General features: G+C 36.8%; 1 protein-coding gene and 1 non-coding gene across 2 annotated transcripts; one reads left to right on the forward strand and one right to left on the reverse strand.

Moving 5' to 3' along the window:
- LOC109231457 (zinc finger MYM-type protein 1-like) lies at positions 9,229-15,989 on the forward strand. The gene is made up of 4 exons (XM_019397119.1): positions 9,229-10,088; positions 10,200-10,550; positions 14,795-14,886; positions 15,730-15,989. Exons 1-4 carry the CDS (start codon positions 9,229-9,231, stop codon positions 15,987-15,989), a joined length of 1,563 nt encoding a protein of 520 aa, XP_019252664.1.
- Positions 12,450-12,522, reverse strand: TRNAF-GAA. The gene has a single exon. It is a non-coding gene; the product is annotated as a tRNA-Phe (tRNA).

Raw genomic sequence — 19,318 nt, forward strand, 5'->3', positions numbered from 1 at the left:
ATATATATATATATATATATATATATATATATATATATATATATATATATATATATATATATATATATATATATATATATATATGTGCACAACTGCCGCCTCGGGCCCAAGTATACGTATACATAACTGCGGCCTCAGGCCCAAAGATGCATAAAGCATAAACTGCGGCATCAGGCCCAAATACAGGTGTTCAACATTCAAGGATTTAAAATCAGGAACCGAGAATTATACTGAGTTACATGATACTAGAATACTGGATCACACTAGGTTACATAATACTGGAATACTGAATAGGATTAGACTGAGACATGTATTCTTGAACTGATTATTGACATTGAAACTTCAACTTTTTATGACATGCTGAGTAAGCTATATTGAGACTCAGGGACATCAAACCCAAGTCTATATAGAATACGAACTAAGCTCACAACGTTCAGGATGAAAGTCATGAACGAGTGATGAATCTAGAGAATAGAAGTTCTACAACTATTCAAGGAACTAGGCTTAACTATATTTCTGAGGCAATTGATAACGTGGTAAAAGAACATAGTGTATGGGGAAATCATTAACATTCCCAAACATAGAGAGTTAGCCTCATATACCTTAACTTCCTGCTCTTGAGCGTAATACAACGTTTGTCAATCTTTTTAGCTTTAATCTATAGCAATACAAGTCAAAGGGATTCCATATTAGTTATGATACTCATTTTTTGGTCACTTAAGCATCTTATCAAATACTTGGTGAGAATAAAGCTTCATAGTCCTTATTAATGGTGTCTCTACACCCAATAACCCATGCTCTTGCTCCTAGATAAATTCTAGAGTCTCAAATGGTTATAATCCACATTATTCTTTATCACCCATAAGGTAAACAACACCTTTAACCAATAATCAACAATCAACACCCCAAACCTATAATCGTTCATACTTTTCTATCAAACCCATCAACTCATATGTCATGAGCTAGAGCCTATAATTATTAATCCAATGCTAGAATCAATTAGAGGGTGAAAACATTACCTTTTTGAAGTTCAATCCCCTTGAATTCGAGTTTTAGGGTTCCTTTTCTCAACAATGATATCCCAATCGAATATCTAATGAGGTGGAGGGTTTACCCAAGTTAATAAGATGTTGGGAAATTAAAATTAACTTAGAATCACCATTATAACTTACCTTGGGTGGTGGAGGGACCCTTAAAGAGTTAGGTTTTTGAGAGCTTTCCTTTCTAGAGCAAGTTTTTATGTTTTGGGGCTGTGGGGGACGAAATAGAGCTTAAAAATGACTCCCCAAGTCCTCCACCGCGCCCCTGTAGGCCTGACCCCGGCCCGACCGCGGTAAATAGCAGGAACAGTGCCTCACGATCGCGGTCGCGGTCCGGGCGTGGTGGTTGCGTACTATTCTGTAAAATGGGCATAACCTTTTGCACAGAGCTCCGTTTGGGCTCCACAATATATCGTTGGAAAGCTATTTCAAAGGCCTAAAACTTTCATTCTTTGAGATTTCCCAAATTATTTACACCTTTTCACTAAACCCTGCTGGAAGACGGACCTTCTGTAAACTTAGTCGAGTTTGTCGAATCTTTTGCACCTCACTTTCCATCTTGATTTTGAAACAACTATTTTCACCCATAATCATCCCGAAGGGACTTCACATGTCCAAAATATAACCTTACTACTCCTTTAACTCATTCATACCTAAGACAAATTTACGGGGTGTTACATTATCTCCCCCTTGGAATCATTCGTCCTCGAATGATGGTCCTGGCTGCAACTACGACTATCTATGGACATTAAACGGGCGTGATGGAGATATGCGAAATCTGAAGTATTATTAATACATGTATATCAAACTGAACGAGCACGTGATCACTAAATACTAAGCTGAGTAAATATTGAAGGATATGGAGATTATAATATAAGGCCCGAATGGAAAGGCTAATTACCTTCCACATTTTCCTTTTGCTCTTCAAAGAGATGGGGATATCTAGACTTCATGTCCTCTTCGGCTTCCCATGTAGCCTCTTCAACCTTTGATTTCTCCAAAGCACTTTTACTGAAGCAATTTCCTTAGTTCTGAGCTTGCGGATTTGACGATCAAGAATAGCCACTGGAATTTCTTCGTAAAACAGGCTGTCTTTAACCCCTATAATCTCTGTAGGAACCACAAGTGACGGGTCTCCCATGAATTTCTTCAACATGGACACATGAAACACTGGGTGTACAGCAGCTAGTTCTTGTGGAAATTCTAACTCATAAGCCACCTGTCCGATCCTTCGCAGGATTCTATATGGCCCAATATAGCGGGGACTAAGCTTCCCCTTCTTTCCAAATCTCATAACGCCTTTCATGGGCGATACTTTCATAAACAGCCAATCATCAACTTGGAACTCTAAGTCTCTACTCCGCACGTCCGAATAGGACTTTGGTGACTTTGAGCCGTCTTCAAATGCCTTTGTATCAGTTGACTTTCTCCATAGCCTGATAGACCAAATCGGATCCTAACAACTCCGCTTCTCCGACTTTGAACCAACTAATTGGTGATCTACACCTCCGCCCATATAGAGCTTCGTACGGTGCCATCTTGATACTAGGGTGATAGCTGTTATTATAAGCAAACTCAATGAGATGTAGATGATCATCCCAATTACCTTTAAAATTGATAACACACGCCCTCAACATATCCTCAAGAGTCTGAATGGTGCGTTTTGCCTGGCATCTGTTTGAGGATGAAAAGCGGTGTTGAGGTTCACCCTTGAGCCCAATCCCTTCTGAAAGGATTTCCAAAAGTTCGCTGTGAACTGAGCACCACGATCTGAGATGATGGACAAAGGAATGCCATGCAATCAGACAATTTCTTTGATATACAACTTGGCATAATCCTCGGCCGAATCTGTAGTCTTCACTGGCAAGAAGTGAGCTGACTTGGTAAGTCGGTCTACAATCACCCAAATCGAATCATGCTTCCGAAACGAGCGAGGTAGACCTGTTATGAAGTCCATGTTTATCATCTACCATTTCCAAACGGGAATTTCTATATTCTGAGTTAAACTGCCAGGTCTCTGGTGTTCGACTTTCACCTGCTGACAATTTGGACACTTAGCCACGAAATCTGCTATATTCTTTTTCATATCGTTCCACCAATAAACCTCCTTAAGATCATGATACATCTTTGTGGAACCTGGGTGAATAGAATACCTGGAATTGTGGGCTTCTGACATAATCCGCTCTCTGAGCCCATCTACGTCTCGAACGCATAGTCTGCCTCTATACCTCAAAGTACCATCATCTCCCCCTTATTCAAAAGCCGTAGTATTATGTCTGTGAATTCCCTCCTTCAGCTGCAATAAGTAGGGATCACTAAACTATTTTTCCTTCACTTCGGCTACTAAGGAGGATTCAACCCTTTTCTGGAGAACAACGCCACCATCTTCGGAGTCCAAAAGTCGAACTCCTAGACTTGCTAAGCGGTGGACTTCCTTCATCATAGTTCGCTTATCTGCCTCAACATGAGCTAAGCTTCCCATAGAATGCCGACTGAGAGCATCAGCTACAACATTTGCTTTCCCCGGATGATAGATTATATCAATATCATAATCTTTAAGTAATTCGAGCCACCTTCTTTGATGTAGATTTAATTCTCTTTGCTTGAAGATGTACAGGAGACTCTTGTGATCTGTAAAAATGTCAACATGCACCCCATACAAATAATGACGCCATATCTTAAGCGCAAACACCACAGCTGCTAATTCAAGATCATGAGTCGGATAATTCTTCTCGTGAGCCTTGAGTTGTCTCGATGCGTAGGCTATGACTTTACCCTGTTGCATTAATACACACCCAAGAACAACCCCTGAAGCATCACAATAAACAACAAACCCTTTGGTTCCTTCCCGTAGTGCCAGGACTGGAGCTGAAGTCAACCTCTTCTTTAACTCCTCAAAACTTTTCTCGCACTCGTCCGATAATTGAAACTTGACTTTCTTCTGAGTTAATCTAGTCAAAGGGGATGAGATAGAAGAAAATCCCTCTACGAAACTCCTATAATAGCCTGCTAGACCCAAGAAACTTCTTATATCGAATACTGAAGTGGGTCTAGGCCAATTCTTCACTGCCTCTATTTTTGAAAGTCCACCTTCACGCCTTCCCCTGAGATGACATGACCCAAAAATGCTACTGATTTCAACCAGAATTCACACTTAGAAAATTTTGCATATAGCTTGTGATCTTGCAGTGTCTGCAACACAATTCTGAGATGTTCTGCTTGGTCAGTCTCGCTACGGGAATAAATCAAGATGTCATCAATAAACACGATAACGAACAAATCAAGATAAGGCTTGAAGACCATATTCATAAGGTCCATGAAAGCTGCTGGTGCATTCGTTAAACCGAATGACATTACCAAAAATTCGAAATGCCCATATCGAGTCCTGAAAGCTGTTTTTGGAATATCAACTTCCTTAACCTTCAACTGATGGTATCCCGATCTGAGGTCAATCTTGGAATAACACTAGCACCTTGAAGTTGATCAAATAAATCATCTATTCTGGGAAGAGGGTACTTGTTCTTGATGGTGACTTTATTCAACTGACGATAGTCAATGCACATGCGCAAAGACCCATCCTTCTTTCGGACAAACAAGACCGGTGCGCCCCAAGGTGAAACACTTGGCCTTATAAATCCCTTATCTAGAAGATCTTTCAACTGTACTTTTAACTCTTTCAACTCTGCTGGAGCCATTCTATAAGGCGGGACAGATATTGGCTTAGTGCCTGGGAGTAGATCAATTCCAAAGTCAATCTCTCTATCGGGAAGGATTCTAGGGAGATATTCGGGAAACACTTCCGAGAACTCATTTACAATTGGTACCGACTGGAGAGTGGGAATTTGAGCATCTACATCCTTAACTCGAACCAGGTAATAGATATATCCTTTGGAGATCATCTTTCTGGCTTTAAGATAGGAAATAAACCTACCCCTAGGTGTTACTACATCATCCTTCCATTCTAAAACTGGTTCACCGAAAAATTCAAAACTTACTATCTTGGTTCTACAACCCACTGTGGCATAACAGGACTCTAACCAATCTATGCCCATGATCACATCGAAGTCTACCATCTCCAATTCTACTAAGTCTGCTACAGTAAGATAATGATACACTTTGACTGGACATCCCCTATAGGTACACCTTGCTATAACTGATTCTCCAATTGGAGTGGAGACTTCAAAGGCTTCACACAACTTTTCTGGTTCTATCCCAAATTTCTTAGCAATATATGGGGTTACATAAGATAGGGTAGATCCCGGATCTATAAGAGCATAGACATCAAAAGTGAATATTGTTAGCATACCTGTGACAACATCTCCACGGGCCTCTGTATTCGGACGGCCTGCCAGTGCATACAAGCGGTTTTGACCACCGCCTGCATTACTAGACTTTGCTGCACCGCGCCCTTGTTGGGCCTGAGAGTTATGATGGGCTGCTGAATTAGCGATTGAGCTACATTGCCTCCATTGTTCTGCTTTGCCGATGGACAATCCCTCAAGAAGTGGCCCTGCTGACCGCACCCAAAGCAACTATTTGTGCCCGAACGACACAACCCTGGGTGCCTCTTACCACACGTGTTGCAAATAGGGTAACCAGGGACTCTGTAGCCCATACTAGCCTGTTATTGTGAGCCTGCTGCTCTAAAATTTTGGTTTTTCTTGTTAAACTTGGACCTCTGAACCGGTGCACTAGCTGAAGATGGAGCGGGTCCTGATTTTGATTTCTTGAAGAACTGGCGATTGCCTCCTACTTGAGATTCCCCATGGCTGAAATTTCCCACAGACTTAGCTCTCTTGTTGAATTCCCTATCTTTCTCTTTCTGTAGCTGCTCTTCTTCCTTCAACCTGTCTTCGTTCCCTTGAACAAAGGCAACCATCTTAGTGATAGTCATGTCATTATTCTGAACAACTATATTAGCATCAGCAAACAAATCGTCTGAAAGTCCCAACACAAACCGCCTAACTCTGGCCCTCATATCACGTACCATTTACGGAGCATACTTGGCCAGAGAGACGAACTTGAGGTAGTACTCATTCACACTCATATCATTTTTTCTGAGTCTCTCAAACTCCAAAACCTTAGCTTCCAAGACCTCAATGGGTAGAAAATGCTCAAGGAACGCATCTGCAAACTCCTTCCAAGTCGCAGGAGCCGCATCCTCCCCTCGGGACTCTTCCCATGTTTCATACCAAGTGTTGGCAACATCCTTCAGCTGGTACGCAGCAAGCTCCGCTGCTTCAGTGTCTGTAGCATGCATCACTCGAAATATCTTCTGAACCTCATTAATGAAGTTTTGCGGATCCTCATCCTTTTTGGACCCTATGAAGACGGGAGGTCTCATGTTGAGGAATTCCCTAGACCTGGAACTACCCGTCTCATGAACATCACTTGTTCCCTGCCTTTGAGCCTGAGTAGCAACAATCTGGGTGAGCAACTGGATAGCTTCCCTGACATCCATGTCTGAAGCACTGGGCATTGAGCCCAATGCAACCCTCTAGGCCGGAGTGTCCTCCTCTTGAGCAGCATTAGTCGTGGCCCCCTGGCTAGTAGCTAAGGCCCTCCTGGTGTACTTTCTTTTTTGCAGGCATTTTTCTGAAATCCGCAATTCGCACGAGTTAGAAAGATTCCTGAAAGCATAGCTCTAACTGCACGATCTAGAGTATGAAAGAAATGGAATAATCCTAAATGTCGTGATGGTCAACTGTTTACACGTGTGGCGCGCACACACACACATAAAAGTGACCCCACTGGACACGGCTTCATAGACTCCCTAGGACTCTTGAACCTAGGGCTCTGATATGAAGCTTTGTCACGCCCCGAACCATGGTCTGGGCGTAACACGACACTCGGTGCCTGACTGCATATGACCGAGAGAACCAACTGTATGGTTGGATCAACATGTGGTATAACTATGAGCTAGAGGTAAATATAAAACATGATAATCAACTAAAGAGTCTGACTGAATTATCATAGATGCGAAAAATACTGAAAGGTCTGCAAGTATAAACAAGTAGCCGACAAGGCTAACACCTGAAAGCCTGCTAATATCTGACTGACAGGGTTATAATTTACGAAGCCTCTAAAGAATACTGAAAATGCTAACTGTTTACCGGGACAAGGTCCCCGGTATACCTTATTAACGGAAATACTATAATGACTGAAAAAGGGAGGGGTAATGCCCCGAAAGACTGGGGCTCACCAATAGCTGATACGAGATGTCCTAGCAAGCAGAATCGTCAACCTGTAAACCGTTACCTGCATCGCGAGATGCAGGCCCGGGCAAAAAGGGACGTTAGTACATTTGAATTGCACTGGTATGTAAAACAACTAAAGGAAAGAATTGTAAATACTGTAACCGAAACTGAAAACTGATAACTGAACTAAACATAGGAAGTAAGGTTATGAATACTCCCTCTTCTGAATGATGAACAACATGTTTATCTGAATATTAAAACGTGGCTTCAGATATATATATATATATATATATATATATATATATATATATATATATATATATATATATGTGTGTGCACAACTGCGGCCTCGGGCCCAAGTATACGTATACATAACTGCGGCCTCAGGCCCAAAAATGCATAAAGCATAAACTGCGGCCTCAGGCTCAAAGATGCATAAAGCATTAACTGCGGCCTCAGGCCCAAANATCAGGAACTGAGAATCATACTGAGTTACATGATACTAGAATACTGGATCACACTGGGTTACATAATACTGGAATACTGAATAGGATTAGATTGAGACATGTATTCTTGAACTGATTATGAACACTGAAACTTCAACTTTTTATGACATGCTGAGTAAGCTATACTGAGACTCAGGGACATCAAACCCAAGTCTATATAGAATACGAACTAAGCTCACAACGTTCAGGATGAAAGTCATGAACGAGTGATAAAGCTAGAGAATAGAAGTTCTACAACTATTCAAGGAACTAGGCTTAACTATATTTCTGAGGCAATTGATAACGTGGTAAAAGAACATAGTGTAGGGGGAATCATTAACATTCCCAAACATAGAGAGTTAAACTCACATACCTTAACTTCCTGCTCTTGAGCGTAATACAACATTTGTCAATCTTTTCAACTTTAATCTATAGCAATACAAGTCAAAGGGATTCCATATAGCTATGATACTCATGTTTTTGTCACTTAAGCATCTTATCAAACACTTGGTGAGAATAAAGCTTCATAGTCATTAATGGCGTCTCTAAACCCAATAACCCCTTTTCTTGCTCTTAGATAAATTCTAAAGTCTCAAATGGTTATAATCAACATTATTCTTTGTCACCCATAAGGTAACAACACCTTTAACCAATAATTAACAATCAATACCCAAAATCTATAATCGTTCATACTTTTCAATCAAACCCATCAACTCATATGTCATGAGCTAGAGTCTATAATTATTAATCCAATGCTAGAATCAATTAGAGGGTGAAGACATTACCTTTTTGAAGTTCAATCCCCTTGAATTCGAGTTCTAGGGTTCCTTCTCTCATCAATGATGTCCCAATCGAATATCTAATGATATGGAGGGTTTACCCATGTTAATAATATGTTGGAAAATTTAAATTAACTTAGAATCACCATTAGAACTTACCTTGGGTGGAGGGACCCTTAAGGAGTTAGGTTTTTGAGAGCTTTCCTTTCTAGAGCAAGTTTTTATGTTTTGGGGCTGTGGGGGACGAAATATGGCTTAAAAAATGACTCTCCATGTCCGCCACCACGCCCCTGTAGGCCTGACCGCGGCCCGACCGCGGTAAAAGCAGGAACACTGCCTCACGACCACGGTCGCGGTCCAGGCGCGGTGGTTGCGCACTATTCTATAACACGGGCATAACGTTTTTCACAGAGCTCCGTTTGGGCTCCAAAATATATCGTTGGAAAGATATTTTAAAGGCCTACAACTTTTATGCTTTGAGTTTTCCTAAGTTCCTTATACATTTTTACTAAACCCTGCTGGAAGACAGACCTTCTGCAAACTTAGTCGATTTTGTCGAATCTTATGCACCTCACTTTCGATCTTGATTTTGAAACAACTATTTTCACCCATAATCATCCCGAAGGGACTTCACATGTCCAACATATAACCTTAATACTCCTTTAGCTCATTCATACCTAAGCCAAATTTATGGGGTGTTACAAAGGATGTCTCTCATAAGGAACAAATGGCTCTTGTTCTGCGTTATGTCAATAAAGAGGGTGAACTTATTGAGAGATTCCTTGGTCTTGTTCATGTTAAAGGTACAACTGCACATGCATTACATAAAGAAATATATTCTTTGCTTTTACAACATTCATTGAGTTCATCTCTAATACGGGAACAAGGGTATGATGGAGCTAGTAACATGCAAGGAAACATCAATGGTCTTAAAACTTTGATTCTGAAAGATAATCCTTCGGCACATTGCATACATTGCTTTGCTCATCAGTTGCAATTGACTCTTGTAGCTATTGCAAAGAAACACCATGATGTAAATAATTTTTTTGACACTCTTGCTAATGTTTTGAATGTTGTTGGAGGTTCTTATAAGCATAGGGAGATGCTTAGAGATGATCAAGCTGAAAAATTAGATGAGTTATTAGTGCTTGGTGAAGTTCATATAGGAAGTGGATTAAATCAAGAACTTGGGCTTCAAAGACCAAGTGATACCCGTTGGGGATCTCACTTTAAGACATTGCGTAACTTTATTTCTTTATTCTCATCGATTGTTCATATACTTGGAGTTCTTGCAAATGAGGGTTCAAATTATCAGGAGAAAGCATTAGCCAAAAGTCTAGTGGAAGATATAAGATCTTATGAGTTCGTTTGTATATTACATTTGATGTTAAAACTATTGGCAATTACATATGATTTGAATATGGCCCTACAAAAAAAAGATCAAGATATTGTTAGTGCAATGAAACTTGTTGATTTCACAAAGAGGCAATTGCAAACAATGAGAGAATCTAAATGGAGTCCTTTGATAGAAGATGTCTCTTCGTTTTGTGATAAGAATGGTATTGTAATCCCAAAAATGGATGAGAAGTATGCACTTGGAAAGTCGAAGCGTTAAAGCTCAACTGTTACATATTCCCATCATTTGTACATAGAGGTTTTTTGTGCTGCTATTGATTTGCAACTTTCGTAGCTTAACAGTCGTTTTAGTGAAGTGAATACTGCTCTGCTTCTTGGTATGGCTAGTTTGAGTCCTGATGATTCTTTTGCGAATTATGATAAAAACAAGATTATGAAACTTGCTACATATTATCCAAATGAGTTCACTGCTTCTAAGCTTGAAGATCTTAGTTTTGAGCTTGACAAATATATTGACTATGTGCGAGAAATGGAAAATGCATTCTCTAAGTTGAAAGGTCTTGGTGATCTGTCGAAGACATTGGTTAAAATAAATATTCACAAGACATGGGGACTTATTTATTTGCTTGTGAAGCTGAGTTTGATATTACCTGTGGCTACTGCAACGGTTGAAAGGGCTTTTTCTTCAATGAAGTTTATTAAAAATGATTTGCGAAGCAGGATTGGTGATGACTTTTTGAATGATTGTTTAGTTTGTTTTATAGAGGATGAAGTATTTGAAAGTGTATCTAATGATGCGATCATTGATCATTTTCAAAACATGACAACTCGTCGAGTGCAATTGAAATGATAATGTTTATATTCATATATTGTGTTTGTCTTTCGTTACTTTTTAAATATATATTAAATGTCGATACTCATTCTTTAGTCAGTTTGATATTGTATATTAGTTTTAGGTCATAGTCTTATTTTAAATTTTAGAACCCACACACTCCAAATCCTAGCTCCGCCTCTTGCGGCACTGGACTTGGCAGTGACATTGGCTCATCACCTTGAACACAGGGGCGGAGCTAGAAGGTTATTAGCTCCACCTCTACTTGAACATTTGTCGAACACCTAACATGCATGACTTGAAAATTCAGAGTTGAGATGCTAATAGTGATCCACCTAAAGAACTTCTTTTGGTTTTAGGGGTCTTTTTAAGTGTAACGTATGTTACTTTGCTTTATCATGTGATCAATGTTTGCGGGGGCGGCCCGCCGAATTTTGTGGCCTAAAGCCAACTTAATGAGGGGCCTTAACTTTTTAATTTTTTTAATTATTTATTTGAAGTTTATTTTTATTTTTTTGCTTTTCTTAGATACAAAGTTATTAATAATTTTCTTATAATCAATAACTCCTAATAAGTATTTCTAATTGACAATATAGCTAATTAATTTAACCTTTCTTGTGACATTGTTGTTCTTAGGTAAGATTTTATTAATTTAGTTTTGAAAACTCCTTTCCGCTGAAGCAACGGTAACATGAGTTATGAACATTATTCCATAAGCAATTTAGGCATTTGGAAAAGAATTATATCTTTTTATTTGATTAGGTGTATCAGTTAAACTGTTATCTTCTAATTGTACTATTTTTCTTAATACTTTTAATTCAGAAAATAAATCTGAACCATCAATATCGAATTGATTATTATGCTTTAAGGAACATTCAAGATTAAGGTAATATTTTTTCAAATTTCCAACATCTAGTGATCTTAGTTTTTACTGCCAAATAGAAAATCAAAAATATTTGCATACGCTTCGAATTGTTCAAATCTATTTTGAAGTGAAAAAAAAGCATTGTCTGTTATGTATAAAAGTAATCAACTTTAAAAGACTCTTCGAAAGATTTTGAGATTTCATTATAAACATTCGCATCAAATTGTTACTTCCTATATATCACACGTTTCTTACGAAATTCGGGTTCGATATTCATTTCAAGTGCAATTTCCTTTCACTGTATATACCAATATACATCATATATTCTTTATGTAAAATATGTCTAAGATTTTGGAATTAGCCAATTTTTTCTTTCGACTTTAAATTGTAGATAGTATATACTATATACTTTCTCCAAGTATTAAACAGCTTTGGCTTCTGGAGTATCAGTTATGTGAATTCGACGTTCTATTCATTATTCATAATCATAATTAGACAGTTTTTATTGTAGTCGCTAACCATCACGAATGAATGAAGGGAGCTTGGAACAACAATAAAGTTGTTTCTTTGAGTTATAGGAGTTCGAGACGTTAATTCAATATTAAGGTGAAACTGCTTATATCATACCTTATTGTAGTGCGGCCCCGACATGTATACCATCTTCCTGGGCGGCAACTTGGAACTTCCAATGTTGTGTAATTCTAATGGCGGATGTAATTTATTAGGTTAATCAAATTCATATTTCTCGACACAATATGTGATATACATTAAAATTTTAAAAAATATTATTTTCTTGTGCTGCAGTGGACCACACAGACTTATAGCTCCATGTTGTCAGCCCGATAATTCAATTTCATAGTCTGGTAAATAAATGAAAAGTTGAAAAGAAGAAAAATGCGGTGAACGTGGATCGAACACGTGACCTTCAGATCTTCAGTCTGACGCTCTCCCAACTGAGCTATCCCCGCTTTGTTGTTTGAATATGAATATTTTATATTTTAACGTAACACTAAGCTAAAATTTACTCTATGCACGCTTGCAAGTAGAACTTGACCCAAATTTACATTACATCCAAGATTTTGGATCTACTTATTTTAGCTGTCAAACATTATAGACAAATCCATACAACTTGTGCCAGTTATGTGAAGCTCAAAGTAAGATTTTGTTGCTATTCAATCAGTAGCGAAGCTAGGAAATTTAATAGAAGTGTTCAAATTTTGAACATCTTTTGCCAGTGGGCTATGCAAAGGTATTCAAGCATGTTTTTTTAATTAATAACAAGTACTCCTTCCGGTCCAAAATAAGTGATTTTTTGGCCTTTTTCTTGTGGCCAAAATAAGTGATTTTTCCAGATTTCAAGAATGAATTAATTATTTTTTCCTACATTGTCCTTGAAGTAAATGGTGTTGGAATATGTGTTAGGAGTGTTTATGTGAGATAGTAAAGGTTAATATGGTCAATTTCATTGTTAATTAATGCTAAAAGGTGGATTTCTCAATTCGTGTGAAAACATCCAAAAAATCACTTATTTTGGACCGGAGGGAGTAATATTTTACCCTATACATAGTATAATTTACGGCGAAAGGTGTTCAGTTGACCACCCTTGACTATACATAGCTTCTCCCCGGTTAATTCAACACTCCCCAAGGCCACACCAACCTTGCAACTGCAAGAAAGTTACCCCAAAATTCATTGAAACTATAGCCGTTCAATGGGCCGATGAAATTAAACTTGAAGAATTTTCATAAAACACTACAATTTAGAGCATAATTATTATAAGTAACTACAGTTTGTCTAATTACGATTCGTAACTGTTGTTCAGTTGTATTTGTTCGCACAATACAAAATATATATACAACATGTATCAACTGTATTCGTTCACGCAACAAATACAACCAAAGCAAAATACAAAAATACAAAAAATAAAATGCTCTTGTTAAGAATCAAACTCAAGACCTCTACTTACTAATTTGGTGCTTTAACCAACTAATCTGTTGCTCTCTTGTTTTAGTTCAAGAGAATTGATCTTTTGTTTCAGTACTATAGGTGGATTTGCTATAAAATTCAAATACAACTACGAATGGTAATTTTTTTAAAAGTATAGTTACGAATGATGAATACAGTATATATATTTGATGTGTCGCGTAAACTTTCCATTAAACTTTTATATGCAGTTAGTTGATAATGAATCATTTTCCTTCTCCCTAAGAAATTAAATGGTCCTCAACTTTGGTTTCAGGAGAGTCAATTCTCATTTTCATATAATACAGTTAGAGAGAGTTCTTTAACATGCACGTAATAAACACCATTTTCCAAAGAATTTAAGTTCAGGCACCAAAAAAGAAAGTTACGTCATTTATTGGATAATTATAGGTAAAAATGTCTTGATAAGTACTTTTGTCCTTCACTTTTATTTGTCCATATTGGACTAATTTTTACGTCCATTAAAAAATAATAAGTGTAATATATTATACCATATAACTCCTAACAATGATAGTATCTCAAAAGGTCTTGGAAAATAATTTGAGAATAAGTATTTAATGATAATTAGGGTAAGATAAGAAAACAAAAATCTGTCTTTCTCTTGATTTAGTATAGTGAATAAGTAGAAGTGAAAATGTATTTTTAGTATAGTGGACAAGTAAAAGTGAAATGAGGGACTATTATACATTACTAAGGGCAGTCCGATGCACAACGTATTTTACATTCATGCAGGATCCAGAGAAGGGCCGCAACCCAATGAGTGTAATGTAGGCAACCTACCCTGGTGCAAGTATCTGATTCCATGGTTTGAACCACTGACCTATATGTCACATGAAAATAACTTTACCGTTGTCTAAGGCACTTCAAAACTATATATATTAATTGATTATCTGATAAAAATGACGACTAACCTACTATTACAGGTAAAAATTCACTAATATTGTAAAAGAATCTTATACTATCCGTGTATATAACTTAAATACTTTTCCAAAATGCATAATTTTCAGAAGCATATGTGAAAGTCATGAACTATTTTGATCATTAACATTATACTCAACGTAACAGTTGGGCTGTTGACTTAATTATTATTGGAAGGAAATTATCTATATAATCCCTTCTATTCAGTTCTTCACTTCTCAGCAAAACTAGCATTTCATATATACTTTAGGCTTGAAAAACTTTATGCATATACTTGGAAATGTTTACTAAAATTCTGTCTCTGCTTTTTATACTCTTAATTGGAGATTTAATTGGCAGCATAAGTGCAAGAAAATTATCAAAAGTTTCTATTAAGGATGCAAATATGTCTAATGATTATGAAGACAATGGTGGTGGATTGGTTGCACCAGGTAATGTAATTGCAATTTGTTTATATTTGTAGCGGGGTGGACTTAAGATTTGAAGTTTATGAATTCTGAAATTGTTATCGAATTTATAGCTCGTGTTAATTATTGAGTCTGTAACTAAATATTTATACATATTTAATACATTTACTAATACAAATACAGGATCTAAACAAAACTACTGTCGTTCGAGCCCGTACGTAATACTGTAGCTCCGCCTTGGATTTGTGTGAAAGTGTGGTTTTATTTATATTTTGTTTCTTTAACAGAATATTTTGTCATTTGAATTTTAAAAAAAATATATAGTAATTATAGGATTCAAAAATAACAAAAATGCTATATTTGATATTTTTGAACCACTTTTACCGCTACACAAAGTATTTTATATTTTATTTCAAGGGATTCAAAGGTTGTGTCTACATATACAAAAAAAAAATATATATTAATAATTATACCCGTATAATTTGGATGAATTTCCTTCCTTACATGCATAGGCCGATTCAGAATTTGAATTTTATGGATTCAACCTCTAAAAATTTAAGTATTGAACTCATTATACTGTTAAAGTTATGGGTTAATATCTACTTTTTGTTCCTATTTTAAATAATTTTTATACATGAATTTATGCTCCGTGTCGAAAGTATTGGGTTCGGATGAACTCGACATCGCTGCGCATCCGCCCTGCTTACATGTGGGTGCGCCACTGGGAGTATACACATAGGGTTTCTTGAATATTCCTGAAGCGACTTGCTTGTATTTTTCAAACCAATATACGAACAATATACTTTTAAGAATATTGATTTCACGCCTCGAAGCCTTTCTTTGATTCTATTTATTCTTTTCTAACAGGAAGTGCCATTGGTGGTGGGATTGGTCTAGGAGGAGAAATTGGTGGGGGTGCTAGTGTTGGAATAGGGGGGAGGTTGGGTTTTGAGGCAGGACCAAGTGGTGAAGGAATCGAAGGTCAATTTGGAGTCGGAATTGGTGGGGGATTCAGACGAAGTATTGGACCAATTAGTGCAAACACTGGCTTTGGTGGTGGCAATGGCGGCCTTGATGGAGGAGTTGGCGGCGCTGAACTTGGTAGTGACATTGGCTCGTCACCTTGAACACAGGGGCGGAGCTAGAAGATTATTAGCTCCGCCTCTACTTGAAAATGGGGGCGGAGCTAGAAAATTATTAGCTCTGCCTCTACTTGACATTTGTCGAACACCTAGCATGATTTGAAAATTCAGAGTTGAGATGCTAATAGTGATCCACCTAAAGAACTTCTATTGGTTTTAGGGGTATTTTTAAGTCTAATGTATTTTACTTTGCTTTATCATATGATCAATGTTTTGTTGCTATGATATTTAGAGGAGTATAACTTCTATACATTGACAGTACTGTTTTGTTACTTAAAAAATAACTAATTATAAATAAACACTTATAAAAGTGAGATTAGTTAACTAGAAACAAGACAAATAATTTGATACCATAGGTTAAAATACATCTGCTCGTATAAGAAAATTTTGCGATCAATATATATAATTCAAACCTATTTACCATCAATACATATAGTTTAATAGTACCGGTGAGAATTTCTACACAATAATTGTGAGTTCGATTCCCACTATTTCCTTCCCTAATCTCATATGTAATGGAAAAAGAATTTAAGAAAAAGTTAAATTCGATTTAGAAATTATCAAGTCGTGGTACTCGAATGAGATCGTTGGAACCAAATAATATTTCGAGTTGATAAATAGCTGAAACCGAATTTAAATTTGTCAAATTGCAACTTGGTTTTAAGAAAATTGTAAGATTGTAAAAAGAAATTTTAAATAGAATTTAAAGGAACTCAGACTTCAGGAGAATCTCCAACATCAGTGTTCTATATAGACAAAATATGAGATCTGATATTACCACTCATTAATTATGTTGAACTCGGGCTAAATATAGCAGTACTTTGGTGGTGAATCTAGAGGTCGCCACAGAAAGGCATCATTAAAAACCTTAATTTTAGGTTGGTTGCCACAAAGAGCACAATAGAACTTTACCATTTGTGGCGATTAACAAGGTCGCCACGAATGTTGAAACAAGCTTTACTTTCTTTAGTGCTTCAATAGGTACAAACATGAAAGTAAGTCGTTGAAAATTGAAATCAAGTAAATTATTCTTTAAATTATTATTTTTTCCTAAAAAATATTTCTCAATCAGAACTATTTTTATTTTTATTTTTATTTTACATATAATTTTTGTGAAAGTTTTCCGTTAAGGTTTGGACCAATGAAAATGTGTATTCGCCCTTATTGAATTGTTATTATTAGTTTTTTGGCGACTAAAACTTTCCATAATAAATAAATAACAAAAAAAATTTAGGTAAGTCACTATTACGAAGAACTAAACATTATAATACTCAACCCAACTCTTGCCACTGAAAGGCTTTACCAAATAACATGAGGTGGGTCGCCAATACGAACGGCGTCACAAAAACCTTTAGGTTGGTCGCTAATGAAAAAGCGTCCTATCATAATACATTTGGTGGCGACTCAAGGGGTCGCCAGTAAACGGCGTCACCAAAAACCTTAAGGTGCGTCACCAATGCGAAAGGAGTCGCCAAAAACCTTAAGCTAGTTGCTACTGCCAAAGACGTCGTACACCTTTTGTGGAGACTAAAAAGTTCGCCCTAAAAGGCGGCGCCAAAAACCTTAATTTTAGGTCAGTTGCCAATTCGAGAGGCTAGTATTACCTTTGGTGGCGACTATGATAGGTCGCCACTAATAGTGCATTAATAGCTAAAAATTGCATGAGGCGCCCTATTTGGTCGCCCTTTTTTAAGTTGTACCCGTTTTATTTTTCCATTTGCATCGGTACCCGTTTTTTTGTTAAAAGAGTTTTAAAAAGACGATTTTGCCCTTCTTTAATAAAAGACTATTGACAAAACTATAGACTGCAGGACAAAACTTCAGCATGTTTTGATATGAGTTTTAGCAAATGAACTAAATAACTTCAGCATGCATTAGCAAAAACTCCTTAGAAAATTACATAATGCTAGACAAAAACTTAAGCATGTTTAGTCTGAAGTTTTAGCAAATGAACTAAAAAACTTCAGCTTGTTTAGGCTGAAGTTTTCGATAAAACTCATGACAATACTGTAAACTACAGGACAAAACTTCACCAAGTTTTGGTATGAAGTTTTAGCAAATGAACTAAATAACTTTAGCATGCATTAGCAAAAACTCATTAGAATATTACATATTGCAAGTAAAGGCGGACCTACACAGGGACTTGGGGGGTCACGGGAACCCGTTAGCCTCGGCAAAAACCCTATATATATATATACATACATACATACTTTGGGACCCCTTAAATATTTCTTTTGGCCCCCTCAATAATAAAAGGCGGGCTGGAGCGTTGGTCATGTGTGTTGCATGGGTTCCTTCCCCTACTTGACGACCCGGGTTCGAAACCAGTGTCATGCATTAACTTGTTTATTTCTTACGACGAGAATTATGTACTAGTACTACCGTACAATAGTGACATTTATGAACGAGTAGTGAAAAGTGGACTAATTTATATTTTTTATTTTTCCTTTTCTGAATTTAATTATATTGTAATAGTTATACATAATTGTCAACTCTATTATTTTATTCTAATACAAAATCCTAGCCCCAAAAGGCCAAAACCCAAACCGGTTGCTCCTCACTCCAAAATAAAGCCCTTCTTCCTCAATTCTTCTCATTACTTTGAAAAAATAGCATGGACCAAATCTCTCGTTAGTGCTTCTCTTAGTTTGAAACTTATTTTTTATTTATAAGAGCATGAAGAATCGGAGATGGAGGTTATATGATTTTATTTAGCTTTCAAATTTTTGGTTCAACAATAGCTAGTGAAGACATTCTTGGTAGACCCCAAATCAATTATCCAAATGATATTGTTTAGGTTGAGCTCCCATTTTCTCTGAAATTGAGTGGTCTCTTGATTTATGGGCTATATTCTTTTTATGGATTTTAATTTACAACATGTTTGAAAATTAGATAACTCTTTAAAAAATTTCACTGTCGATAATGTGATTAACTTTTGGAATATAGTGTATAGGTAACATTAGTATCAAACTAGGTATTCTATAACATTGAAGTTTGTATTTTGATGTAAGTTATGCCTTCTTTAATTTTCTTTCTGGGAAAAACGTAGATATTATTGTATGTTGCGAATTGCTATTAAGGCCACTAAGCTAGTTTTATATTTTAAAGTTTATTCTAGTTTAGTCCAAGTGTGCGTAAGGATGTGCAGAAAAAATATTTTTTATTTATTGGAAAGCTTATTTTAAAATTTGCGTTTGCAGTTCAATTGGGAAGTCTGATGAAATTGAAGTGTAAGCTCTTCTTACTTTATGTTTTTTTTTTTTTTTTGGCAAAATGGTCTCCTGGCCACTTAAACTTGCGTCCATTTTTCATCA

This window comes from Nicotiana attenuata, chromosome 8 (genome assembly GCF_001879085.1).
Source record: "Nicotiana attenuata strain UT chromosome 8, NIATTr2, whole genome shotgun sequence".
NCBI classification, from domain to species: Eukaryota; Viridiplantae; Streptophyta; class Magnoliopsida; order Solanales; family Solanaceae; genus Nicotiana; species Nicotiana attenuata.